This window comes from Bos grunniens, chromosome 7, assembly GCF_055505025.1.
Source record: "Bos grunniens cultivar Pamir isolate PY7600 chromosome 7, Bosgru_T2T1.0, whole genome shotgun sequence".
NCBI lineage: Eukaryota > Metazoa > Chordata > Mammalia > Artiodactyla > Bovidae > Bos > Bos grunniens.
In genome coordinates, this window is record NC_141171.1 from 6,073,954 (window position 1) to 6,101,210 (window position 27,257).

Consider the following 27,257-nt stretch of genomic DNA (forward strand, 5'->3'; position numbering starts at 1 on the left):
ACTCACATTCTGGCACAAAATGTAAATCTGTTTTAACTTCCGCCTGGCAGTCAACTTCACAATCCAGCTACCAACTATGAACTCATTTATCTCCTCATCCACCCAGCCATCCAAACCACCCATCAGTCTATATACTCACTTATGAATCCACCCATCTACCAATGATCCCATCTATCTATCCATGAATCAAACCACCCCTCCATCCTTCTATCTGTTCATCCATGAACCTACCCACCCATCATCCATCCATCTATGAATCTACCCATCCTTCTATCCACCCACCCACCCTGGAATCCATCCATCAGTCCACGTCCCATCCCTCCCTCCCTCCATCCCCCTCACCTGCCTACTTTCAGCACTTCCCTGGACAACGGCCTTACTTTGCTACCTAGCATCATGTCTCCTTCCAGCTAAAGCTAAAGGGGCACATTTGGCAAATGCCAGAGTCCACATCAACTCTTCCTAGACCCAGGGAATTAGAAACATCAAGATCGGGAAATTGGTGTGCCCTCGCCTGCTCTTGGCAAATCCCATCATGCTAGGAACTCTAGCTCATTGTACTTAACTTAGTGGATGCCTCAATGTCCTAGGCAATGCCCTGAGGCAGGTAGGTTTGGTTATGAAGGTGCCGCCCTCCTCCCCCACCCACACTTCCTGCCACCTCTCAGACTTTCATATCAATGACTGAAAATCATACTTGTTTCCCTGCATGATTCACAAATGCCTGCAAGATCGTGACTTCAGCATTCAGTTCCCTGCTGGCTCAGTCCTGGGTCCCCGCTGCAGGGAAGCCCAAGACTCCAGACTGACGGTGGGGTGCACAGCGTGGGCACCAGCAGACTCACCCTCGCACAATGCCGCTCTCCAGGTAGTTGACCTGGATGAATTTCCCAAATCGGCTGGAATTGTTGTTGTGGGCTGTTTTAGCATTTCCAAAAGCCTGCGAGGAAAACAAAAGCAGGTTTTCAGATTGTGAGGATAAAATTCCTACAGGCCTCAGCCTGGAGGCTCCCTCAGGGTGTTGTAGACCATGGTTCACTGGAAGTCACTCACAGACTCCAGGTGACACCCGGAAAACACACAGATAGGCAGCCCCAGCGTGTCCCAAGTATGTGTGTGCACGCTCAGTTGAGCCCGACTCTGAGTCCCCATGGACTGTACCCACCAGGCTCCTCTGTCCATGGGATTCTTCGGGCAAGAACACTGGAGTGGGTTGTCATTTCCTCCTCTGAGAGATCTGCCCGACACAGGGATCAAACCCGTGTCTCCTGCGGCTCCCACACTGGCAGGCAGATTCTTTACCACTGAGCCATAGGGGCTTCCCACACCTCTCATGGGCTTGCTCTTTACCTCTGTGTTGACGTGAAGGAGGGGCTCAAGTTCTAAGTCCTGGACATTGGAAACACCAATCATAGGATTTTTTTTTTCAGTAGTAACTGTTCACGTAGCAAACTCTGGCTTGTGGTCAAATCCAGTCCACTGTATGTTTTTGTACTGCCTGTGAGCCAAGAGTGGTTTTTACATTTGTAAATGGTTTAAAAAAAAACAACCCAAAAAACCCAAGAAAAGTAATATTTCCTGCCATGTAAAAATCCTATTCAAGTTTCAGCATCCACAAATGAAGTGTCCTGGCACACAGCCAGGCCTGTTCATTCACCGACCACCTACCACTGTCTTTGTGCTGTGACGGCAGGGAGCTATGACAGAGACCATCTGGCCCGCAAAGCCAGAAAATATTTACTATCCAGAATATTTATTTTCCAGAAGGAGTTTGCTGGGTGCTGGGTTGATACCAGCTCCAGGCCAGCCGCCAGCCTGCTTGTGAGGAAGCAGATGTGGGGACACGTCCCCTCCTGGAGGGTCTTGCAATACCGTGGCATGACAAGCTGGTTGACAGCAATTTAAAAAAAAAAATTAGGGTCAAAGTGACATAACATAAAACTAAGTTTCAAAAGTAAACACTTCGGTGGCGTGCACTACATTCACAATGCTGTCCAACCATCACCTCTGTTTAGTTCCAGAACATTTCTATCACCCCAACAGGAGACCCATCCTCCTCAGCAGTTACTCCCCAGGCCCTGGTAACCACCAATCTGCTTCCTGTCTCTCGGGATTTATTTGCCTGGTCTGGACACTTCACGTTAAGTGGGGGCACACACTAGATAGCCTTTCGTGTCTGGCTTCTTTCACTCAGCATGATGCTTTTGGGGTCCATCCTCGTCGTGGTGTGAATCAGGGCTTCATTCCCAAGACACAGAGGAAGTGTGCGCAGTGCTCAGAGCCCACGGCTTGGCAGTGCCCCCCGGGGTCTACCACATGACCACCATCCAGATGAAAACAAGAGAACACCCTCTGTGCCCCACTCAGGTTCCTGGGGTTACCTCTTTCCCACGTGGTACCCAGATAAGGGGAGGCTCAGTGGAGTCTTGGGGGAGCCTGGGGCAGGAGAAGTACCTGGGGAGTGGTGGTCCCTGTTTCAGGGAGTGACAGGCTAAAAGCAGCGAGGGTGGTGAGGCTGGGCAGAGGAGGGACGAGAGGCAGAGAGGGGATGGGGTGGGGGTGTCGCACGAGGAAAGGGAAGCTTGGCAATAGCGAAAAAGGTGTCAGGCTCACGCTGTTCCCGTTTGAGGAGGCTGAGCCCGGCAGGGAGGCCACAGCTCGGAGGAGGTGGGAAGGCCACTGCCAAGGTCTGCTGTGGGGTGGGGTGGGGTGTGTATCTGCAGGTCTGGTGAGGTGGGGGACAAGGGCAGGGTGGAGAGAGGTGACCAGGCTCTCAGGGAGACACCGAGAGGAGTTTGGATTTTCTCCAAGCGCTCATTTAGCAGGCAGGATGGATGCAGGTCAATCACTGATGAGCTTCCAACTTGATGCCTGGAGGCAGAAGTCCCACAGAAAAGCATCTGCTGGAAGGCCAGAGACACTTCCTCAGAAAACGGCTCCATTCAGTGGAGCCTGCGATCAGGGCAGCAGCCCCCGCTGGGCTCATGCACTGGTCATGCTCCCGGCTGACGAGGTCACGGGATGTGTGACTTCCTGCCGATGCCCCTGGGGCTCCAGACCCCAGAACTGGGCATCCCTGTAGAATCTGAACCAACCACCAGACTGCCAAGCAGGGGACGAGTGATTGAGGGAGAAGAGGTCTCAGGGAGGAAACCAGGCCCAATTGTACAGGGGGTACCTTCAGGGCTCAGACAGTAAAGAATCTGCCTGCAATTCAGGAGACCAGGGTTCAATCCCTGGGTCGGGAAGATCCCCTCACGGAGGGAATGGCAACCCACTCCAGTCTTCTTGCCTGGAAAATTCCATGGACAGAGGAGCCTGGCGGCCTACAGACCATAGGGTCCCCAAGAGTCGGACACAACTGAGAGACTAGCTTGCAGGGTAGGGGGGCACTTTGAGGGGAGGGGTCTTCACCTGGCTGTGTGGTGGTGGAATCTAGCCCGACGAGGTGCTTTCCAGAGTCAGATAGCGGCCACAGAGCCCCCTTCTCTTCTTCACAGGGTCTGGATGTGTGTGACTGAGCTCTAGGCCAGCTGCTGGGGCCCGGACCCCCATCTGCTCTGCCCTCCCGGGTGTCTGTGGAACCCAGTGCAGGGTTCTCAGCCTCGGCGCTGCTGACACTCGGGGAGTGGTCACTCTCTGGGGCAGGGCTGTCCTGCACACTGCAGGGTATCGAGGTCATTCCTGGTCTCTACCCGCCAGAGGCCGGCAGCATGTGGGACAAGCCCAGAAGTCCCCACAGGGACTTGCCTGCTGGTCTAGGAGTTAAGCATCTGCCTTGCACTGCAAGGGGCGCGGGTTTAATCCCTGGTTGGGGATCTGAGATTCCACATGCCTCAGAGCAACTAAGCCTGTACCCTGTAACTACGGAGCCTGAGGGCTCTGGAGCCTGTGTGCCACCACCACTGAAGCCCAAGTGACACAACTATAGAGCCCGTGTGCCGCAGTGAAAGATTCCACATGATGCAACTAAGACCTGATTTGTTGTTCAGTTGCTAAGTCGTGTCTGACTCTTTGCGACCCCATGGACTGCAGCACACCAGGCTTCCCTGTCCTTCACTATCTCCTGGAGTTTGCTCAGATTCAAGTCCATCAAGTCGGTGATGCTATCTAATCATCTCATCCTCTGCTGTGATGCAGTCAAATAAATAAGAAAAAAAAAGTCCCCAGCGAGAGCTGAATTGCTGGGGGTTGAGAAGCACAGATGAAGGTAAAAGGCGTTTGTAGGAGCAGGTTGTCTGGGGCTCCCTCCTGTAATCAAGGCCCCCATATGTGCTGTAGGCCCTCATGGGCCCCCTGGTGAAGAAAACTGTCTATCCAGATTTTAATCTCCTGTTTCCCTTATGTTCAGCCTTTGGGGTAAACCCCACAGGCTCTTGAGCCACGGCTCTGGGAAAAGCAGACGGCAGATCCGTCTCCTCCTTTCCTTCCAGACCCTGCAGGGTGGTGTCTGAGCTGAGGACAGGCCTGCTTTGTGATAAAATGAGCTCCCACGAGTGAGCATGCAAAGTGCTGCCTGTCCTAACTACAAACAGATGGTGAGGGGGGTGCCTGACCCCGAGTGACACCCCTCCAGGGGCAAGTCCTGAGTCGCCGTGGTGGCTGGGTTCAAGGCCTGCCACAGAGACACCCCAGCAACGCACATTTCCACCCAGAGGAGCCACGGGGGTCCCTTATGAATGTGGGACACGTCTCTGGTGAGTTTTAAGGAAACATCCAGGCCCAGCGTCCTGGGGACCAGAGGGGATGTCTTTGGGACCAGCTCTCTGGTTCTGCGATTACCAGCACGGTGACCTCATGCGTCTGGTATGTGGTCTCAACACACTGCGACTTTTCAAAGCTGATCTAAAAATATCCGGTTGGTGCTATTATACGTCCGTCGGAGGAGGAGGAGGAAATGCTGGCCTGGCACCCGAAGCGAGGGGAGCTATTGTGTAGCTGTTCCCGGGGCCGGCCAGGGGTGTGCAAGGCCTTCAAGCTCAGGGTGGTTGGTGTGCCCGGTGGATCGTGTGGGGCTGGAGATAAAGGGGAGGGAGGAAGTGGGACCCGGGTGCCAGCAGTGATGCGATGTGAGCTGGCTCTGGGGCAAGGGCAGCCACAAGCTCGTGCTGTCTTCCCGGCACGCCAGACGATCCACAGCCCTGGCAAAGCACTATTTGGGAGAGGACTCTACTTTCTCAGAAATGCTGTTTCCCCTCCCTTTATAATATAAAAGACGTGTTTCTTTTTCCTTTTTTTCCTCCTTTATGTCTTTTCTTTTGGCCATGCCACGCTGCATGCGGGATCTTAGTTCCCTGACCAGGGATCGAACCCGTGCCCCCCTGTGTTGGGGGCGTGGAGTCTTAACCACTGGACTACCAGGGAAGTCCTATAAAAGATATGTTTCTAATATAAAGTATATGCTTTGGAAAAAACATATAGAACCGTGCTAAAAGTTTACCCAATAAAAGGAAAAAAACCATAAAGAGAGGATCCATTAATCCAACCCCACCTCCAGTCACGGTTTCTAGGTTTAAATGAATGAAGCAGGAGCACCCTGGCCTTCTTGGACCTTCTGCTCCCCAGGTACCACCTCCACCCCTGCCCGGGATGCTGTCAGCCGGGGGAAGTCTGGCTGTCTTTTAACTGCTCTTGTCTTTGAGGTTCTTCTTCTGCGAGATTCAAAAGGTTTTATTAATTTTTTTCTTCTTCTAAATTTTTGGCCATGCTGCCTAGCATGTGGGATCTTATTAACAGCTCTCCGACCAGGGATTGAACATATGACCCCTGCAGTTGGAAGTCTGGAGTCTTAACCACTGGACTGTCAGGGAAATGCCTGAATGAGGATTTTTAAACCAAAGATATCCAAGGTTGAGCAGCCTACGTAGCCAGAAATTTCTAGAAAGTGCATTTGCTATCTCAAGAGGGTGGGTCTTCTCTCTGTTGGAATGCATGGTCAATATTTTAGTAAGAATGGCGATGTAACATTAAGGTATGTGGTATGTGCCTGTGGTATGTGCCAGCCACACGCCAGATATGTGCCATATCGCCTGTGGTATGTGCCAGCCACACGCCAGGCTTGCGACTCTTTCTTTTGCTTGAATTCCTCCAAGGGACAGACCTGGCCTTCCCCGTTTCTGATGAGGAAGCAGGAGCAGAGAGGTCAGCTGACCTCTCTGAAGTCCAAGAACAGGTGGGTGGCGTGGCTGTGGGCTGGAAACCAGGGCCTCTACTGTGAGGCACCCCCTGGCTGTTGCCCCTCAGACCCTGGTCCAGACGGGTTCTTGGTGCTGGGAGCCAGGCAAGTAGACCTGGGGCTTTTGGGGTGTCTGCCTGCCCTGGCTAGAGACGCCTCCCCCAAGGTCTGGCAACCAGGCAGGCAGATGCCCCAGCCCCAAGCTCACATCTGGCCTCTGTACATCCCACAAGAAAACCAGACAAGCTTCGATGGACTCCATTAGGCAAACGATGTTTAGCTTTCAGATTTCAAAAGTGAAAAGCCCCATGGAATGAGATCACCAAGGCAAGCATGCTTGCTATCTCCTGTGTTGATAGGTGAGTCTCAAGTCGGGGGGTGGGCTGGGGGGAGGATTTCCCCTGGAGAGAAGTTCTCCAGCCTCACCCTTGCAGGGTGGTGGTCCTTCCAGCTAAGTAGAGGTGGCCTGAAAATGGTAACTCCATCGCCCCCCAGATATACCTGTGGCTGTCTTCAATCGCTGTAGTGAATTCATCTTGGTTGTGGGGCTGGCTTTGTTTCCTGATCTAGCTATGGGGACCCCTCCCCCGGCCCCTTCCCCACTGTACGTGGTGCTTTTATACACGTGGTTTCATTTATTCACTTGACAACAATGTACTGGTGGCCATGTGCCTGGCACCATTCTAGTCTCAGGGATTCCCCTCCCTGGTGGGGCTCCGACAGGGACATTCCGAGCGTTCACCTTGGCCGTGGCTGGGACGTCACCGCCTCTGGACTTCCTGGAGGCTGCCCACTGCCTCCCATGACCTTGACGTTGCCCTGCCCCCTGCAGTGCCAGGTGGGGGCAGAGCCTCTGTCCCCCACCCTGAGACCACGAACCACTCCACACAGGATTTCCAAATCTCGTGTCCAGTCCAGGTCACACACCAAGACAGAGGAGTGACTGGTGGTGCCAGGAGAGGCTGCGAATGGTAAGACAACTCAAGCAAATATTAGGCTACCGTGAAGCCTAAAGGCAGGGCTGAAAGACAGACTGGCTTCCACTCGCCCTCTTGTTATAGCCGTGCTTGGGGGTACAGAGAGCAACACCCGAGAGTGATCGGGAACTAGGCCTGGAACTCCAGTTGTTTACCCAAGTGCTCTCCAAGTTCCAGGATTTCTATGTGATTGTGTCTGTCTGGGGACACAAGCGACTGTCACATCTGCAGAAGGAGGCCTGGGAGGCGTCCCACGGCCCCTGGACCTGGGCGCCCAGGAAATGTGCTCGGCTGAGTCTACTGAGCAAACAGCCCCGGGGGGGCATCCAGTCAGCCTGGGGCTTTCCTGTGTGGAAATGCCGGGAAAATAACGCCCCTGGGTGTGTGCGGGGTGGAGGGCTACCTCCGGTGAGGAGCCCAGGAGAACAGCTCCACGTCGACAGGGAATTCCAGTGGGTCCCTGTGGTCCTGGGCTGGGGGGCTGTGCCAAGAGGGACAAATTAGTTTGCTGCTCATGAGTTTCAAGTTCCTCTTCTGTAAAACGAGGGGGTAAACCCTGCCTTCTCAGGTTGTTTGAGGACGAAAGGCGCTCTGTGTGAACCAGGGGCGGGCCAACTTGTCCTGTGAAGGGCCAGCTAGTAAGTATATGCGTCGCCGGTGGAGTGTGAAGCAGTCACAGATGACCTGGGCCAGCTAGTAAGTATTTGGGTCGCGGTGGAGTGTGAAGCAGTCACAGATGACCTGTCCACAAATGCGCGTGGCCATGGGGAGGATGCCTGTGTAATGCTTAGGAATGGGCGGGGGTCAGGCTTAGACGTGGACCTCCACCAGGGTCAGCAAATTATGGCCAGCCACCTGTTTCTGTGTGGTGTGCGAGCTAAAAATGGCAGTCACATTTTTTTTTTTTTGCCATACTGCTTGGCATATGGGATCTTAGTTCCCCAACCAGGGACTGAACGTGCCCGCAGCACTGGAGGTGTGAAGTCTTAACCACTGGATAGCCAGGGAAGTCCCACTTGTTACATTTTTAAACACTTGAAAAAATCAAAACAGTACGTTCCCACACATGAAAGTGACAGGAAATTCAACTTTCAGCAACCATGAATAAGGTTCTGCTGGCGCACGTTCATGTCCGTTTACAGGTAGTCTGTGTCTGCTTCTGAGTTGTGCTGGGGGAGATTGCTCCGGCAGAGAAGATACTGACACTTGGACCCTTTACAGGAAAGGTGTGTCGGCCACTGTACTAGGGGCTCTTGGTGAAACGCCTCCTTCTTCCAAAAGGGGCCAGGGCAGTGCTGAGGCAGGGAGAGGACGTCAACACTCTGACATGCAAGATGCGCACGAGAGGACTTGAGTCGCCTAAGCTGACTGGTTTCCTCGCAAAGATGTGGCAAGGACACAGAGAAGTGGGACCAGGAAGCACGGAGGGCAGAAGGGGCCAGCGGAGTCACAGGCTCAGAGGGGCTGCGTGGGAGGGACAGAAAAGCGAGCTCCTTGAGGATGGGCGTGGATGGGGTGGGAGGTGGGGAAGGAGAAGCTAGGCCAACGTGACTCCCACAGCGCTGATGCTGTGCAGGGAATGGGTGGAGGGAGACGGAGCCAGGGAGGGTGAGGACAAGACGACAGTGGGAGACTCCCTGGCAGTCTGTACTCCCAGTGTAGAAAGTCGAGACTTTGGTCCCTGGTCTGGGAACTAAGATCCCACGTGCTGTGTGGCATGGCTGAGAAAAAGGATGACAATGGGAAGTGGGTGGCAATGATGGTGAGAGGTGGTGGCTGTGGGGCAGAAGATTGGACCCCCCAATTACCAGGTCAGCCCACGCAGGTGACAGCTGCAGGCTCACTGGGCCTGTGGGTGCAGAGCAGGAAGTAGAGTGATCACCCACAACCTCATGCTCTTCGACTCACAGATGAGGAAGTGGAGGGTTTTTAGGGCCCAGCTGACATCCAGCTTTAGCTTGGGTTCTGTTCTTTCCCTGTTGCCCACAGGGCTTGGGATACCCGGCAGGCTCCCTCTAGCCAGCTGCCCGCTGGACAGACAGATGGGTAGATGGCAGGCATGTAAAGAGAGTCGCGTGCTGATGAGACATGACACTGACTCCCGCTCCGTGCCCCCAGCTCCTAACAGACTCTGTCACTCTAACCCGGAAGGGCACTGGCTGTCAGCCACAGATGTGAGCAGAAACCCTGAAAAACACACCAAGGGTTCCTGGGCCCAGGACGAGGCCCTTTGAGATGGACAGATTCTTACCAGGGGCTGAAGTTTCACGGTGGACGGTGCCAGGGGGTGGGTGGGGGGGAGGCAGGGTTATGGAATCTTAGGGGAAAAAAAAAGAAACCAAGTATGAAACAAGTTATTGTACCTTGTATTTCACTAAATTTTGGCTTAGGTTATAAATGAAACCACGTGCTAGATTACAGAAGAATAAAGAACAAATTAAACTTTGATGGGGGAGGGTCTTGCTTGGTTCTTACTGCACCAAAAATATGGGAGGAACTGATGAATTCCTGAGGGCTTGTCTTATCCATTTGACACTCTTTGGGCTTCCCTGGTGGCTCAGATGGTAAAGAATCTGCATGCAACGCAGGACACCTGGGTTTGATCCCTGGGTCGGGAAGATCCCCTGGAGAAGGGAAAGGCAACCCACTCCAGTATGCATGCCTGGAGAATTCCATGGACAGAGGAGCCTGCAGGCTATAGTCCATGGGGCCACAGAGTCAGACACGACTGAGCAACTAACACTTCATTCTCTTTGCGGTGTACTTGGTTCTTTTTCTCAGGTTTTTGAGTTGGGATGTTAATTCATTTACTTTCATTTATTCCTATTTATGGACATACAGTATTTATGGTTACGAACTGTCCTGCTGTTACTGCTTTAAATACATCCCACGGATTCTGATACTATATAGTTTCAATTGATGGTTTTTAGAATATCTGTAATCTTGGTTTATGGGCTCCCCCGATGGCTCAGCAATAGAGAATCTGCCTGCCAATGCAGGAGACACAGGAGACGCAGGTTCGATCCCTGGGTCAGCAAGATCCCCTAGAGAAGGAAATGGCAACCCACTCCAGTATCCTTAACTGGGGAATCCCATAGACAGAGGAGCCTGGCAGGCTATAGTCCATAGGGTCGCAATGAGTCAGACACGACTGAGTGACTAAACTACCACCAATTTTGGTTTATAGATTCCCCCTTTATCTAAGAGTTAACAGAGGTTACTGTTTCTTTAAAACAAATTTCCATATGAAAGGGCCTTAAAAATTAATTCTAGTTTTACAGTATTATGAAGAGAACTAACTGATGATAGTATTTCTACTTTTGGAAGCTCTAAGATGCTTTCTCTGTGACTTGACATAGGGATGACTACTTCCACAAATACTTAAGATTTATTCTCATAATGGAGTGAAGGGTTTGTGACAGGGCCCAAAGATCTGCCTAAATGTGAGGTCCGGGCATGTTACAGCCCTGTCTATTTGCTGACTGCTCAAGGAGCCTTATGTTATGTTTTCATCTATTTCTCCCAGTATCTTTTATAATTTCTGCTTTGTAAAAGCAGCTGCTGTGCTGTGATGCATAGATACAGACAACGATTATACCTTGAGAGTGTAAACTGAGGGTTTTGGCCTGATGGGGAATCTCCCTCATCATACAATGTTCAGAGGCCCCAGCTCTCCCTTTTACACATCAAACCTGCAGCTGTGTTCTAGCCCGTTTCCATCTGTCTGCTACATCTCTGTGCCTGTCCCTTTATTTTTAGCTTCCTGAACTACTTTGGTCTGGGTGTGTTTCGTTCGTAAAGCATGGAGTTGAACTTCGCCTGGTGAACCCAGCTGAAAACTCCCTTTAGGCAGAGTGCACCTATGTAAAGTTAGCAACACAATGGACTCATTCCCTCCGGAAGCTCAGGCTTCCATCCTTGGCTCTCTTTCGCATCTGCTGCTCCTGGGTGTGGCTGAGTAACTGGAGGTCAGAGCAATTCTCTGGGTCACTTTTGATAACTTCCTGCGATCATGCACCTTTCGCAAGATTTTTCAACCTCTCTTTGCACTGATTTATTTTGTATTTGTGTGGTGGGATGATCTGGGAAGGAGGACCCCGCAGGCCTGGTGGGCTGGAAGGAGTCACGCACAGGCTGAGCTGAGCGGGGGAGGTGTGAGTGGAGGGCTAGTTCTGTAAGTGGGTGGTGGCTCACTATGGAAGTTCCTTTTAGGATGAGGTTTGCTTCCGTGTGCATGTATGTTAGTCACTCAGCCATGTCCAAGTCTTCTGCAACCCCACGGACTATAGCCTGCCAGGCTCCTCTGTCCACGGGATTTCCCAGGTGAGAATACTGGAGTGGGTTGCCATTTCCTATTCCAGGGGAAAAGGAAATGGCAAATTTCCTTTGCTTCCCTGTATGAATTTCTGTACAAATTAGGACTTCCCTGGTGGCTCAGACGGTAAAGAATCTGCCTGCAATGCGGAAGACCTGGGTTCGATCCCTGGGTCTGGAAGATACCCTGGAGAAGGAAATGGCAACCCACTGGAGAATTCTATGGACAGAGGAGCCTGGCGGGCTACAGTCCATGGGGTCACAAAGAGTTGGACATGACCAAGCAACTAACATTTTCACAAATCTCAAGCTGCACGGTGCTGCTGCTGAGAGCAGTAAGGACTCTTAATACGTTCCATGCAGTAAAACTAAGCATTTGCCCTTGTGAGGAAAGGTGAGCTCCCAAGGGTGGGCTGGAGGGAGAGACTAGAGTCTGAGAGCATCCCTCCACTCTCCCTACAGGCCCTATAGCTTCTCTCCAAGCCCTCCGGGACAGGGAAGGGGAAGGGGAAGGGACGGGAGGGGGAAGGGGAAGGTCCCTTCCCCCCCCTCCCCCCCCTCCCCGCCTCCCCCGCCCCCGCTGGCTACCCTTGGGTCCACCCTCCATACCTGGGTTGAGCAAAGCTGTCTTCCTGGGGCTCCCCCGCTTACAACAGTGAGGAAAAAGAGAACTGTCAAGATTCCTCTGCCTTGCCCCATGAGTCACCTCTACCATGCTGCTCTGGTAGGTTGTGATAAGGGAGAGGAAAAGTTGAGAATCCAAGTATGGGCTGTAGGGACTTGTTAAAGATGCAGACTTGGGCCCATTCCAGACCTGCAGGATTTCTGGAAAGGCTAGGAAATCTAAATTTTTAAACCAGAGCCTGAGGGTGTTCTGATCCCTGGAAGGGTGAGAACTACTGCTCTAGGGTTTCCTATGAGAGTGAAGGCTCTCTAGAGAGAAATAAAGCAAGAGGACACTTGCTTATACCCTTCCCTCTTTCCTGAACATCTAGAGTAAGGGTCTTGATAATCAGAAGCAGGACAGAGCAAAGAGCTCCGTGCTCAGTATACTTAATCAGGGCGCTCCGCCAGGGGCTCAGCAGTAAAGAATCTGCCTGCAGTGCAGGAGACACAGTAGACTCAGGTTTGATCCGAGTGTCAGGAAGATCCCCTGAAGAAGGAAATGGCGACCCACTCCAATGTTCTTGCCTGGAGAATCCCATGGACAGAGGAGCCTAACAGGCTACAGTCTACAGGGTCATGAAGAGTCGGACACGACTGAAGCAACTTAGCACGCATACTTAATCAGATGGCTTTCCTAATGCTTAGCCCCAAGAGATGGGAAACTGTCATAGTCCAGGGTTTCACTGACAGCAGCCTCTCCCCACCTGCACCCCAACAACAGACGGGTCCAGTTCTCAGCGTGCCTCCACTTGGTAGCCTTGTTCAGCTAGGCACAGTAACGTGGAGGGAAAGTGAGCAGAAACCAGGCCCCCGGATGATGCAGAAACAGGTGCAGGAGGAGAGAAAATCACTATCCAGAGCCACCTTCCAGCTTTGACTCCTCATAGCCCTGGAAGGTAAGGGGCTGTTTAGGAAACCGAGTTCAGTGGCTGGGCCCCAGTCGTGCGTGGGCCCCTCGGGAAGCCGGTACCCTGGACACCACTCTGACTGCTGGACACTGTCACCTGCGTGCGCCAGCGGGGCCGCCGGCCGGAGCCCGGGCACTAGCAGGAACATTGCAGAGGAAGCGACGACAGGATATGGCGACAGCGAGCACGCAGGCAACAGAGGAAAGCACCAAAGAACGCTGATGATGCTCAGCTGATGGACGCCGGGAAGCTCGGGAGGGCGGGGATGCGTCAGGTCGAAGTTCACTGTGTGAGGATCCCACCTGAGATCTGCTCTGCGTATCTCATGGACATGGTGGGAGCCTGTCTGTGCGACAGACCTGGCCTGTGCGGGATTGTCTATGGACCCCCTTCCCTCCACACACACAAGTCAAGTCTGGCTCGACATCCTTCTTCTTCTCTAAAAACCTTTTAATTTTAAAATAGTTTTAGACTTACCAGTAAGTTCTAAGAATATCACAGAGGGTTCCCAAGGGCCCCACGCTCGGTGTCTCCCACTGTCAATATAATGATGGCACATTTGCCATAAAAAGTGAACAAAACCAATATGGACTGACCCTGGGTGTGAGCTGTTGTGTCTGACTCTTCGTGACCCCAGGGACTGTAGCCCACCAGGCTCCTCTGTCCAGGGGTTCTCCAGGCAAGAATACTGGAGTGGGTTGGGAAGTGGCATCTCCCCAACCCAGGGACTGAACTCGGGTCTCCTGCATCTCCTGAATTGCAGGCAGGTTCTCTAAAGCTCAGCCACCAGGGAAGCCGATACTGACTGATGCATTATTACGAAACTAAGCTTGCATTCATTCAGATGTCCTCATTTCCCCCCTAATGTTGTTTTCTATCCCAGTTATCACATGTTACATGGGCTTCCCTGGTGGCTCAGTTGATAAAGAATCTGCCCGCAAAGCGGGAGACCTGGGTCCAATCCCTGGCTTGGGAAGTTCCCTTGGAGAAGGAAATGGCTACCCACTCCACTATTCTGGCCTGGAGAATTCACTATACAGTCCATGGGGTCACAAAGAGTTGGACATGACTGAGCGATTTTCATTTTCATCACGTTACATTCAGTCCTCCCACATCAAGTATCTCAGGCTTATTTTTGAGACCTTAACAGTCTTAAGGAGGATGGGGATGAGTATATTTTAGGATGTCCTTCAATCTGGTTATCGGTTCTCTTTTTAAAAAAGCATTTATTTTATTTGGTTGCACCAGATCTTCTTGTGGTATGTGGAATCTTTAGTTCCCCAACCAGGGGCTGAACAAAGGCCCCCTGCGTTGGGAGCCTGGAGTCTTAGCCACTGGACCACTGGGGAAGCCCCCAGTCTGGGTATCTCTGCTGCTGCTCTCCCACTGCCTGTTTTTGTAAATGACGTTTTATTGACAAATGGCCGCACTGTTCATCTACGTCCTGTCTGCGGCTGCTTTTGCTCTACGATGCGGGGTGAGTAGCTGCAAGCTAAGTAGCTGTGATACAGACTGAGCGGCTGTGAAATCTGGAAATGCTAATTAACGTGGCCCTTTACAGAACCAGTTTACAGACCCCTGGGGTAAACTACTATACCAGAGCTTAAGTGTGAACGGCTGAATCCAGGAGACATTCCACAGGAACAGCCACTGCGAACCTGCTCTGGCCGATTTTATTATCTTTCAGTCCTGGGGGAGGGTTTCGCCAATTCACAACGAAATGAAACATTCTCTGGGTGGAAATGGTGATGTTAAAGGTAAGTGGCTGGCTGAAACATTTTGGAGCACTTCCACACCTGCTGGAGAAATTTTACCTAAAGGGGCTCAGGTCCAACCTCATGCCGGTCCTGTGTCCTGTTGCAGGGTCGGCGGCTTCCGTGGGGCCCCAGGAGATGGAGCTCGGGCGCGCTGGGGGCCACCCCAGAGGTCAGAGCCAACAGGACCGGCTCTGGGATGGCTGCACTTGTGCCCGCCAACTGCGAGATCGATGGGAAGGAACCCAAGAGGCTGATGTGGCAGGACCTACTGTTGATTAGTTGCTCAGTCATGTCCGACTCTTGTGACCCCATGGATTGTAGCCCGCCAGGCTCCTCTGTCCATGGGATTTCCCAGGAGAGAATACTGGAGTGGGTTGCCATTTCCTTTTCCAGGGAGACTTCCCAACCTAGGGAGTGAACCTGTGTCTCCCACATCTCCTGCACTGGCAGACGGATTCTTTACCACTGAGCCACCGGAAGCCCATGGTGGGACCTGATGGGGAGCATTCCGGACGTGTATGTTGCTGTCACTCAGTCGTGTCCAACTCTTTGCCACCCCGTGGACTGTAGCCCACCAGGCTTCCCTGTCCTTCACCATCTCCTAGAGTGTGCTCAAACTCATGTCCATTGAGTCGGTGATGCCACCCAACCATCTCATCCTGTCACCCTCTTCTCCTCCCGCCCTCAATCTTTCCCAGCAGCAGGATCTTTTCCAGTGAGTCAGCTCTTCACATAAGGTGGCCAAAGTATTTAAGCTTCAGTCCTTCCAATGAATATTCAGGCTTTAATTGTGGTAAAATTTACTGTTTTAATGTACGATTTGGTGGCGTCTGGCAGGTCTGCTATGTCGGGCAGCCGTCACCTCTATCGCGTTCCAGAACGCTTCATTACCCCAAAGGAAACCTTGTGCCCGTAAGCAGCCACTCCCCACTCCCACTCCCCCAGCCCCTGGCGACCACTAATCTGGTCTCTGTCTCCTTGGATCTGCCTGTTGCAGACACTTCATGTCGATGGGATCAGAAGGATGTGGCCCTGTGTGTCTGGCTTCTTTCACTCAGCATCTTTTAAAAAGTGTCTCCCATCTTTTTAAATTTTTTTCAAATATTTATTTGGCTTCATTGGCTTGTAGTTATGGTGTGCAGGCTCAGCTGCTCTGCGGCACATGGGATTTTAGTTCCCCGACCAGGGATGGAAACTTAACGCAGGTTAAGAATGCAAGTTCTTAACCGCTGGACCACCAGTGAAGTCCCTCCCATCTTCTTTAAGGGGCAGCTCTGGAGCAGGCATCGAAGGCCACCCATGCACAGGGGGGCTTAGATCCCCACGAGGTGTCCCCCCCAGCCTCAGTATTGCCATGACCGCACCACCGTGCCTGCTTCCTCCCTGCTCTGCCACAGATGAAATCTGGGGCTGCTGGGTGACACGAGCTGCTGCAGGAAACTAATGGGCCCTGAGCACCAGAGGGCCTCTCGGAGCTTCAGGGTGTGGGGCTGGGAGTCGCACTGTGCTGGTGCTGTGCTAGGAGCCTGCTGGCCTTGGGACCTTCTGGAGCTCTCCTCTGCCTCTCCCAGGAAGCCTCGGGGGCGGACCTAGCTAGATGATGGTGCAGGAGGGTGCGGCATGTGCAAAGGCCCTGGGGCAGGGGAGAGCAGCAGGCAGCATGGAGAGGTCAGCTTGCTGTAGGTCACATGGCATCTACGCAGCCGAGCTAGGCTTCCGGGCAGAGTCAGCTCTTTGCCCAGAGGCCCTGGAGGTGGTCAGTTTTGCAGGGAGGGGTGCAGTCACGTGCTGACGGGGAAGAGCTGGTCCAGGCACTTTGGCAGAACTGGAGACACTCCTCCAGGGCTGCGTGTCCTTGTTACCTTCTCTCCCACCTCCCCCTCCGCCCCCCCAACCTCACCAACATTGATAACGTCCATCAAGCTGTTCTGTGCAGGCAGTGGCTCCTGGATCTACATGGCCCCCTGAAAGACCCCGTCCAGAACCCCAGGCCTGATTTTCAACTGCACATCCTAAAGACCCCTAAACTAGAGCAGGTGTCTTGGCCTCGGCTGATACAGGCTTCTGGGGACATATCATTCTTCGCAGAAGGGCTGTTCTGTGAATTGTAGGATGTTCAGCAGCACCCTTGGTCAACAAAAGAACATCTCAGGGACTTCCCTGGCGGTCCAGTGGTTAAGACTCTGCTTTGCAATGTGGGAGACTCAGGTTCGATCCCTGGTCAGGGAACTAAGATCCCACATGAGAGGAGCAACTGATCCCATGTGCCAAAACTAAGAACTGATGCAGCCAAATAAATATTAAAGAAAAATAAATCTCCAGGTGTTTCCAAATGTCCCCTGGTGGTAGAATCAGCCTTGGCTGAGAAATGAGCCTTAGACTCTGCGAAGAAATTAAAAAACTGGCTGCTCTGCATACCCCTGGACAAAATTCTAATTCCAAAAGATACACGCACCTCTATGTTCATAGCAGCACTCTTCACAATAGCCAAGACATGGAGACAGCCTACATGTCCACCAACCGAAGAACGGCTAAAGAAGACGTGGTGCATGTATACCGTGGAATACTACTCAGCCACGGAAACCAACGACTTAATGCCATTTGCAGCACTATGCACGCAACTAGAGATGATCATACTAGATGAAGTGAGCCAAGAAGAGAAAGACAAATACCATGTGATATCACTTATATGTGGAATCCAAAATATGGCACCAATAAATCTATCTACAAAATGGAAACAGATTTGCAGACACAGGGATCAGACTTGGGCTTGCCCGGGGGGTGTGGGGTGGGGGAGGGCAGGACTGGGGGTTTGGAATTAGCAGATATAAACTATTATACATACGATGGGTGAACAACAAGGTCCCACTGTAAAGCACAGGGAACCATATTCAACAGAACCATTAAAAACCAAGCCCGCGCGCAGCCACCACTGAGCCCATACCCCCAGAGCCTGCACTCTGAACGAAGAGTAGCTTCCACTCACCGCAACCAGAGAAAGCACGAGCGCAGCAGTGAAGACCCAGTGCAACCCAAAGTAAACTTCTTAAAAAAGAAAAGGAGGGCAAGACGTCTGGAGAGAGCAACGTGGAAACCTACGCTACCATATGTGAAATAGAGCGCCAATGGGGATTTGCTGTATGACTCGGGGAACTCAAACAGGGGCTCTGTATCAGCCTAGAGAGGTGGGATGGGGAGGGAGATGGCGAGGAGGTTCAAGAGGGAGGGGACATACGTTTACCTATGGCTGATTCTTGTTGATGTTTGGCAGAAGACAACAAAATTCTGTAAGGTAATTATCCTTCAATTAAAAAAAAAATGTCTGTATGTGTACAACTGAGTCACTCTGCTGTACCAGCAGAGATGGGCACGACACTCTAAGTTAACTATGAAAGAAAGTGAAAGTGTCAGTCACTCAGTCGTGTCTGACTCTTTGTGACCCCCATGGACTGTGGGCTGCCAGGCTCCTCCGTCCACGGGATTCTCCAGGCGAGAATACTAAAGTGGGTTGCCATTCCCCTCTCCAGGGGATCTTCTTGACCCAGGGTTTAAACCCAGGTCTCCTGCATTGCAGGCAGAATCTTTACACCATCTGAGCCACCAGGCAAACTTCAATTTAAAAACATCGGCTGTCCCAGAGATCCCTGGACCCTCAGGAAGGGCTAAGTAGAACTTTGTAAATTCTCATAGGTGGCTGTGACTTACTCTCCCGTAAACGGGTGAGGATTACATTGAACATTTCTTGACAGCTCACACCACGGAAGACTTTGAGCCCAGGCACCTGACCATTGCCAGGGGGTGGCCATTTCCCCCTCCACCCAGGAGGAGCTGGTCAACAGTTACGAGCTGGGGTCAGAGGACTGATCAGTGGCTGGGTGGTGGACTGAGAGCCTTGAGTTTGATTGACCTCCTGGCCTTTCCAAAAGACAGGTCACTTCCATGGGCCTCAGGTAACTGAGGTGTTGCTGGGCCTGGCCTTGGGAGCTGGCTGCGGCCAGCAGTGGCTGAATGACACAGAAGCAAACTTCCAGAGGGAAACTACCCAGTGATGCTGGGGACAGGGCCCTGAAGCTGCTCCATCCTGGATAATCACCAGGAAACAAATCGGCTGCCAGGCCCTGTGGTTGCCTGATGTCTGGCCGCATCCCCACGCCAAAGAGTGAGGCAGATGTAGCTGATGGGCTGATGGATGGTGGACAGACACTCTCATCGTGCCCCCCCGCCCCACTCCACCAGCCCTGGCATAGCAAAGTGCCCAGAACATTCGGACAGGGCGGTGGCTGTGGCAGGGGTGTCCCGGGCCCGGAGCTATGCTTTGCCTTTTAATCAACTCTTTTTGCAAATTCCAAGGAGGCCTTTCTGGGTGCTTAAAATACAACCATAATTTCACTCTTCTCTTAGACGCAATGTTCCCCAAAATATAACTTTCACTTTGGTCTAAAATAGCCTCAGATGACTGCAAGGCGTCAGGGCTCTGCACTCTTAGGCAGCAAGCCAGAGAGGCAGCCTTGCAGGTCTGCGAGGCATGGGAGGGCAGAGAGTGCCTGTGGACTGTCTTCCAGGTGGCTGTCCCCTCCCTAACACTTCCAGGGACCCCCTGACAAAAAGGCACAGGCAATAACAGCTGTAGGGCACCCTGATCCTCTCCACACCCCCAAAGACAACATCTCATCTTTCTGTACCCCCTCCTGCTCTGGTGTGGCCTTACTTCTCAGCTGGGCAGTCTGCAGGCTGTCACTCTGCCTCGGATCCCTCCTTCCAATCAAGTGGTTCCTTAACGCGGCTCCCGCCATTTTCCGCATCTTGTGACATCCCTGTGGTGAGCTGGGAACACCCACGCCTGCTGATATGTACTAAGCACCAGGGCTGGGAACACAGCCACCCCCTAGCCCGGGCTATGAGAAGCTTGTCCCCACGCTCATCTCTCTGGCTGAACTATCTGCGTGCCGTGAACTCCAGGGCCTCCTTCTGGGCACATATCTGGCACCCCGATGCTAGCTTCCTCCAGGGGTGCTGTGGCCCTCAGTGTACGCTGCTGGCCTGGCCCACCAGCCTCAGTGAGCTCATGCTGGCTCTCCCAGCAGCTTGTGGAGGGTCCAGGGGCTGGTGGGGGGGAAGGGCAGGGTTGGGAGGCACTGGGGTCTTGCTTGCTGTCTTCATCCCACTGTGCCTGGCAGATTGTGTTGCCCTGCAGGCAGGATGCAGGTGGCCTCAGGGCCCAGGGTGTGGCTGGAAAGCCTCCGAGGGCCCCTCCGTGAAATGAAAGATCGGGAGGGGGCCCCACGTGGCCCCCACCGTGGTCAGCCAGACCTCAAACACCCTGGCCGCACAAGTGAGCCCAGCTGCCTGTGGGACAGACAGCACTGGAGAAGGAGAGTGAAAGCTGAAAGGTGAACTTATGAGATGAACTTCTGGGACATCTACATGCAAGCCCTTCCTTTCTGACCCCTCAAAGATGGCTTACAGACTCCTCTGTGGGTAGATGTACATTAGTGGATATATGTGGGCTTCCCTTGTGGCTCAGACGGTAAAGCATCTGCCTACAATGTGGGAGACCCAGGTTATAATATATATAAGGCACAGACTAATGCAAAAAGATTTCAGTTGGGTGATAGGGATCATCTGGAACCAGTGTGGGAACTTGGCTTCCTTAGGTCTGGGAAGGGAGAACAGAGCAGAAGTCAGATGTGTGCACAGAGAAAGTAACTGGAATGTTCTAGAATGTTCCATGTGTGCAAAGTGTGAGGGGGTCAGCAAACCACTCTTGTAAAGGGTCAGATGTTCAATGGTCACCATCAGGGGACCATATGATGTCTCTGTCACAACTCTTTTGAGAGGTGCCACGGATGATACATACATGAGCAGGCACAGCTGTGTGCCAATAACACTTTACGTGTAGAAGCAGGCAGATTTAACCTGTGGGATCTAGTCTGCCAAGCCCTGGTACACACAAAAATTATATCTCAGATAAGGAAAATGATACTAAAAAAGTGAAGCAATATATGAAAAAAGCCAAGTACATGACGTGAAATCAAAAGCTACAATAAAATACGTCACAATTCTGGCAAGGGGTGGGCGGGGGGGCGGGGGGATGGGGGGGTGGGTGGGTGTGGCAGTGCAGATAACCTTGCTTGCTCTCCGGCAGTGAAAACCACCAGGGCAGTCTTGGTTTGTTTCCTGTTGGGGAGTTGCTTAAAGAAGAGGTGAACCACAGTCAGCGCCTGGTGTGAGGTTCAGAAAGTCACCCCCAGGAGGACAGGGATGGGAGGGGGTGACAAAATTTCAGTGCAGAGAAACCAGCATGAAATGCAACAGAAATCTGCTGAAGTTCTTTCATGACATTTGCCTGAAAGAAAGCCTGCAGGGAGCATGTGACTTCTCAGCTCTGGGGGGTCACCACATGGGTGACTGCATTTTTTCTTTTTCTTTTGCATTGATGAGCAGCTTTTCAAATAACATTTGAAGACTTTGCCCTAAGCACAAACTTGGATGGAAAACCCAACCCTCGTATCTGAATGAGCTTTGCTACTGGTGAGGAAGATGGGAGGAGGGACTACCCTGGTGGTCCAGTGGCTAAGAATCAGCCTGCAAATGCAGGGGACATGGGTTCGATCCCTGGTCCGGGAAGATCCCACATGCCTCGAAGCAACGAAGCCCTGCGCCACAGCTACTGAGCACGTGCTCTGAAACAAGAGCAGCCACTGCAATGAGAAGCCTGTGCACTGCAACTAGAGAGGAGCCCCTGTCTGCCTCAGCCAGAGAAAGCCCGTGCGCGTGCAGCAATAAAGACCCAATGTGGCCACACACACAAAAAAGGATCGAGGTTTCCGGTGATGGGTGGGCAGTTCTCCTGGTTGTGGCTGGCCATAGGGCGGGAAGCAGCACCAGCCGCCCGTTCCCAGGAACGAAGCAGATCGCCAGCCAGAAACAGCATCTCCGCCCACCACCTGGCCTGTGCTGAGCTGACGAGATAGAACTGAACAGAGCTGAGGTGACGTGTAACCATAATGGCACAATGTCACAGAGCCCCATCAAATCTCAACCCATCTGGGCACCGGACAACCGTTAACAGTGAAATCAATCTTTGCCCGCAGTCGGCCTAGAACTTCTCAACTGAGGAGATTCTGCCCCTCAGGGGATGCTTGGTGATATCTGGAGATGTTTATGACCGTCCTGACCGAGGGAGGGGGTGCCACTGGCATCTGGTGGGTGGAGGCCAGGGATGCTGCTCAACAGCTGACAGTGCACGGGGACGGTCCCCATCCCCAACATCAGCGGTGCAGAAGTGCAGCCTAGGTCCCCAGGTGTTTCCATCTGTGAGGCGTGAGGCTGGTCCCGCACGAGGCCTCCTTCACCCTCTCTCATCCTCCGTGGGATAGGCCCTGCTGCCGACCCCCCCGACCCTGGGTTGTGGCTTCCGCTCCTGCCCTCTCTCAGCCTGCTCTGCCAACGTAGGGCCTTCCCGGTGACTTCTTTCAACATCCTGGGGAGGCCATGCGGGGGGACAGAAGCTGCCAGACATTCTGTTGCCTGCGCCCAGGGGCTGCCCTGCCAGGGCCTCCCTCGCAGGCTCTCAAGTGGCTCAGCCTCCTGGCCTCACGGACCCCCGCCCCCCTTCCCTGTCTCCCTGTCACGTCCACCTTCCTGGGTGTCCACCCTGGACTGGCTCTCACTCCCCTTCTTCCCACCCTGACGTTCACGTTGCTGACATTCTAGCCACCAAGCCTCAAGGCCAGCCTTAGGCCAGCGGAGCCTTGACCACTGGCTGGGGTCAGGGGACGTCTGGCTGGCACATCTTGCCCTGGAGTACCCCAGGTTGCTACCCTAGACTCTCCCGAGCCTAATTCCACCACCTCCCCACCCAGTTAGCTGCCTGCTGACACCTGACACTCCCCATTAGCAGATCACGGAAACACCCCCAAACGCCTTTGTATTCACGTACAGGAGATAATCTGGCCTCTGGGTTCCTATGATCCTGGAGACAGACAGACACGCACCAGATAAAGGCTCCCAGCCCTGACACCCCTTTTGCTTTGAATGCCCTGGCCCCTGTATGGGTTTGGGGGGGTGGTTTGCGCAGCACACGACACCAGTGATTTCCCTCCTCTATCCCGATCCTGAGTGTCCTCTATGCTATGGCCCATGCCCCCAGAATGGTCCCGAGACCTGTCTGTGGCCACATGCCCCTTTCTCAACATTCAATCTTCCTGACAAACTCACCTCCTCCCGTAGCTAACAAGCAAAACCAGGAGGTGCCCCAGCTTGCTGCAGGTCCCCACATGACTGGACAACCTCTACGGCCCGACAAGTGCTGGGGTCCAGGGGGCTCTGTGTTCCTGGCACATCCCTTGGATAAAGCCTCTCCCCTAGACCACAGTCCTCACCAGCATCCTGGGAGAAGCCACAGGCAGCACACGCAGCCATCTCCGACCCCGCCTCTTCCTCCCCTTGGACTGTCTACTTTGATCGGATGCCTCAGCTCAAGAACCCTGGCCTGCTTTCCGAGGCCCCTGGTGGCCTGCCCCACACATTCGCTCCCCACTGCTCCCAAAGGCCAGATGCCTTCTGGCCACCAGGCTCTTAGCAGATGCGGCAGGCCCACGCAGATGCGTGACACCGATGGACAGTCGTAGGTGTGTCTGCTGGCACCCATCCAGCCCTTGGCATGCCCCCGAGGCCTGCATACCTGGAGCAGGCTGCTGGCCAGGGCCCCACTCTCCTCCCGGGCTTGGCTCAGTCAACCCCGAAAGTCTCCAGCGGGATCACCTCCATGTCTGCCTGGTACCCCCTACCCTCCTGTTATGGGCAGAGAAGGATGCTGGCCTTGCTGGGGCAGGGAAGGGACCCAGAGCCCAGGAGGAAACTCAACTGCAGAGTCAGCCAGACAAAGGAGTGAAATGCTGAGAAAGCTTGTGAAAGATAAATAAAATGTGGTCTTATCTGTAGAGCAGACTATTACTCAGCCAGAGAAAGGAACGAAGCACTGACACACGCTGCAGCGAGGACGTGTGTGTATTTACTGCTCAGTGGTGTCTGACTCCCTGTGGCCTCATGGACTGCCGGCCACCAGGCTCCTCTGTCCATGGGATTCTCCAGGCAAGAATACTGGAGTGCCCTCCTCCAGGGGATCTTTCTGACCCAGGGATTGAACCCGCATCTCCTGCATTACAGGTGGATTCTTTACCATCGGAGACACCAGTGACGCACAGATAAACCTGGAAAAAAACCAAGCTGAGTGCAAGGAATCAGACACAAAGACCACAACTTGTATGACCCCATGAAACGTCCAGAAATGCCCAGAACAGGCAAACTCGCAGAGCCAGAAAGCAGATCAGGGGCTGGAGGAGGGGGAATGGGGAGTGACTGCTGATGGTTTCCTCCGGGGTGACAGAAACGTTCTGGTACTAGAGGTGGAGGTGGCACCACACTGGGAATGTACTAAAAGCACTATATTGTTCACTGGAAATGGGTGAGTTTTATCTTAACAAAGCTCTTCAACAGAAAAACCTAAGCAAAGAGGCACACCCCTGGCTCTGGAACCTTCTATTATTCCAGCTGAGTGGCTCTGCCCATGTGCCCTCAATGATGGGCAAGGACTGGCCCATCCTTGCCTTGTGGGAGGGAGGGACATGGTTTGTGCAGGTATCCGTATGAGGAAAGGTCAAGGTGAATGGTGGGCGGCATGTTGATTCGGGATGACATGCCCAGGTAGCTTGCAGGTGCTGCCAGGGGACAGACCAACAGTGGCTGATGGGTGGGTGGGAGGGAGGCTGGAGGAGTCTGGGGTCAGGTGATTTTGGGTCTGTGGGACCCTCAGTGGGGGCTGGTGCTCAGGACCCAGGCTGGCACAGTCCCAGGACATGCTCTTTTAGGGTCCCTGCGGAGGGGTCAGGGGCAGCAGAAAGCTCCGAGAGCCCACTGTCCTGTCACTGTCCTCCCGCAGATGTACCCAACAGCTAGGGGGCCATCTCCCAGCCTTCCCTCTCTGTGTGGGCCAGGCCACGGTGGCTACATGGAAGCGCTGAAACCTCAGCTTCTGGCCGTTTGGGAAAAGAGTCCAGCCAGCAAGGATCCTCGTTTCATTTCTGCTTTCGAAATTAAAACCCTGTGCGCGTTGGCGAATGTTAGTGGTGACTGTTACAGTTAAGGACAGAGAGAACCCGAGCCTAAGCACCGCCCCCATCTGCAGCCCTGATGCCAAGGCAGAGGGGCACATCCCAGGTAGGCTGTGCGGCCAGACCCGTGGCCAGTGCCAGGGCTGCAGCACCGAGTCGCCAGGTTCTTACAGGGCATGTGGCATGGGTCACGGCCCCGACTGCACGGCCCGGCTAGCCTGTCTTCTGCACCTTCAGCATTTCTGAGCTGGAACAGCAGCCCTGCGTGGATGCCGTGTTTCCGGGGGTGGTTCGCAGGGCGGCCGCAGGGCAGCTGAGCGACACCGTGTGAAGTGGTGACAGTGACAGTTAGCTGTGGCGGGCGGACAGACCAGCTGATTGCAACCGGCTTTCCACGCTGCCCCCTTCCTGTTTTCTGGTCAGAATTGCAGAGCAAGTTTGCAGCCTGCGCCCGGGGGGGGCGCCCGGCGACACCCAAACCTCAAAACAACTCAACTTCTCCTTTCAGGGAGCTGACAAAAAGTCCCAGTCGGCTTTCTGTGGCCTCAGCCAAGCTGAGAGAGGAAATCTTTTTCACGAAGATGCAGAGGGGTACCCAGGCTCAGGCTGGGTGTTAAGCGTGGTCCGGCTGTGGCTGCCTGCGGTGTGGCCTGGGGCACCCAGACTGTTCTGGGTGGACGCACATCCCTCAGAAAGATATGCCCAACTCCTTATCCCTGGAGTCTGGGAGTGGGACCTTCTTTGGAAATAGGGTCTCTGCAGATGGAATTAATGGGCTTCCCTGGTGGCCCAGTGGAAAAGAATCCACTTGCCAATGCAGGAGACACAGGTTCAATCCCTGGGTCAGGAAGATCCCCTGGAGAAGGCATGGCATGGCAACCCACTCCAGTGTTCTTGCCTGGAGAATCCCACGGACAGAGGAGCCTCGAGGGCTACAGTCCGTGTGGCACAAGAGACGGACAAAAGACTGAGCGAATAAACAGCAGGTGGAATTAAGGGAAGGATCTGGAGGTGAGATCGTCTTGGATTTAGGGTAGGCCCTAAATCCAATGAGACAGTGCCCTTCTAAGAGAAAGGAGAGTGCTTGCTTCGGCATCACATATCCTGCAATTGTGACGATGCAGAGGTCAGCATGGCTCCTGTGCAAGGATGACATGTAAATTCGTGAAGCATTCCATAGTTTGGGAAGCTGTGGGACATATATACAATGGAATATCACTTAGCTATCAAAACGAATGTATTTGAGTCAGTTCCAATGAGGTGGATGAACCTAGTGCCTCTTATACAGAATGAAATAAGTCAGACAGAGAAAAACAAATGTCGTATATTAATGCATATATATGGAATCTAGAGACAGAGTACTGATGATTCTATCTGCAGGGCAGCAAAGGAGACACAGACATAAAGAACAGACTTGTGGACACAGCGGGGGAAGGAGAGGGTGGGACGACTAGAGAGAGTGGCGTGGAAACATACACAGTACCATGTGTAAACCAGACAGCCAGTGGGGGCTTGCTGTATGGCTCAGGGAACCCGAAGCCAGGGCTCTGTGACAGCCTAGAGGGGCGGGATGGGGAAGGAGGGGCCATATGCATACCTGCGGTTGATTCATGTTGACGGATGGCAGAAACCAACACAATATTGTAAAGCAATTACCCTCTAACTAAAAACCTTACACAGTTAAATTTTAAAAATTAAATAAATAAAATTAATACTTATTTGTTAACAAAAAAAAGAGAGAGAGAGAGAGAAAGGAGATTCAAGATAGAGAGACAGATGGGGAGAAGACCATATGGAAACAGCAGCTGAGCCTGGAGTGATGTGGCCACAAGCCAAGGAACACCAGAGAGGCGGCCACCAGAAACCAGGAGAGAGACGTGGGAAGGACTCTCCATGGGGGCCTTCAGGAGCAGCCCATCCTGTCCAGACCTTGATTTCAGACATCTAGCCCCGAGAAATGCGAGAGAAGACATCTCTGTTGTTTTAAGAGCCCCACCTCCAACTCTGTCCCGTGTATGCTGCCCTGGGATGTCAGCCCCAGGACATTTACACACCAGCATGCCTCTCTGGGGCTCTGTTTTCTGGTCTTTAAAACGAGCAGAGCTGCTGTGACTCCTCAGAGAGGTGATGACGACTGTGGCACCTGAAGCCTGACACCCCAGGGGCCTGAAGGCTTGACAGCTAATTATTCCTGTTATTAGCAAGGAACTCTCAGGCTTCCCTGCTGGCTCAGGGGTAGAGAATCTGCCTGCCGAAGCAGGAAACATGGGTTCAACCCCTGATCCGGGAGGATTTCACATGCCTTGGAGCAACTAAACCTGTGTGCCACAGCTACTGCAACTGTG

At 53.2% G+C, this 27,257-nt stretch overlaps 1 protein-coding gene and 1 non-coding gene across 31 annotated transcripts in view; one reads left to right on the forward strand and one right to left on the reverse strand.

The window, feature by feature from the left end:
• Positions 1 to 27,257, reverse strand: part of MYO9B (myosin IXB) — a 107,821-nt gene that overhangs the window by 53,251 nt on the left and 27,313 nt on the right. For all 30 annotated transcript variants that reach the window (XR_015166526.1, XR_015166525.1, XM_086408572.1 and 27 more), the window contains exon 3: positions 846 to 940. Coding sequence is in view for 28 of the 30 variants with exons in the window: in XM_086408572.1 (XP_086264698.1) it covers positions 846 to 940 (95 nt within the window). In the remaining 2 variants the exon portion in view is untranslated. The remainder of the gene's footprint in view (positions 1 to 845; positions 941 to 27,257) is intronic.
• LOC147368165 (U6 spliceosomal RNA) lies at positions 25,993 to 26,096 on the forward strand. The gene has a single exon (XR_015168738.1). It is a non-coding gene; the product is annotated as a U6 spliceosomal RNA (small nuclear RNA).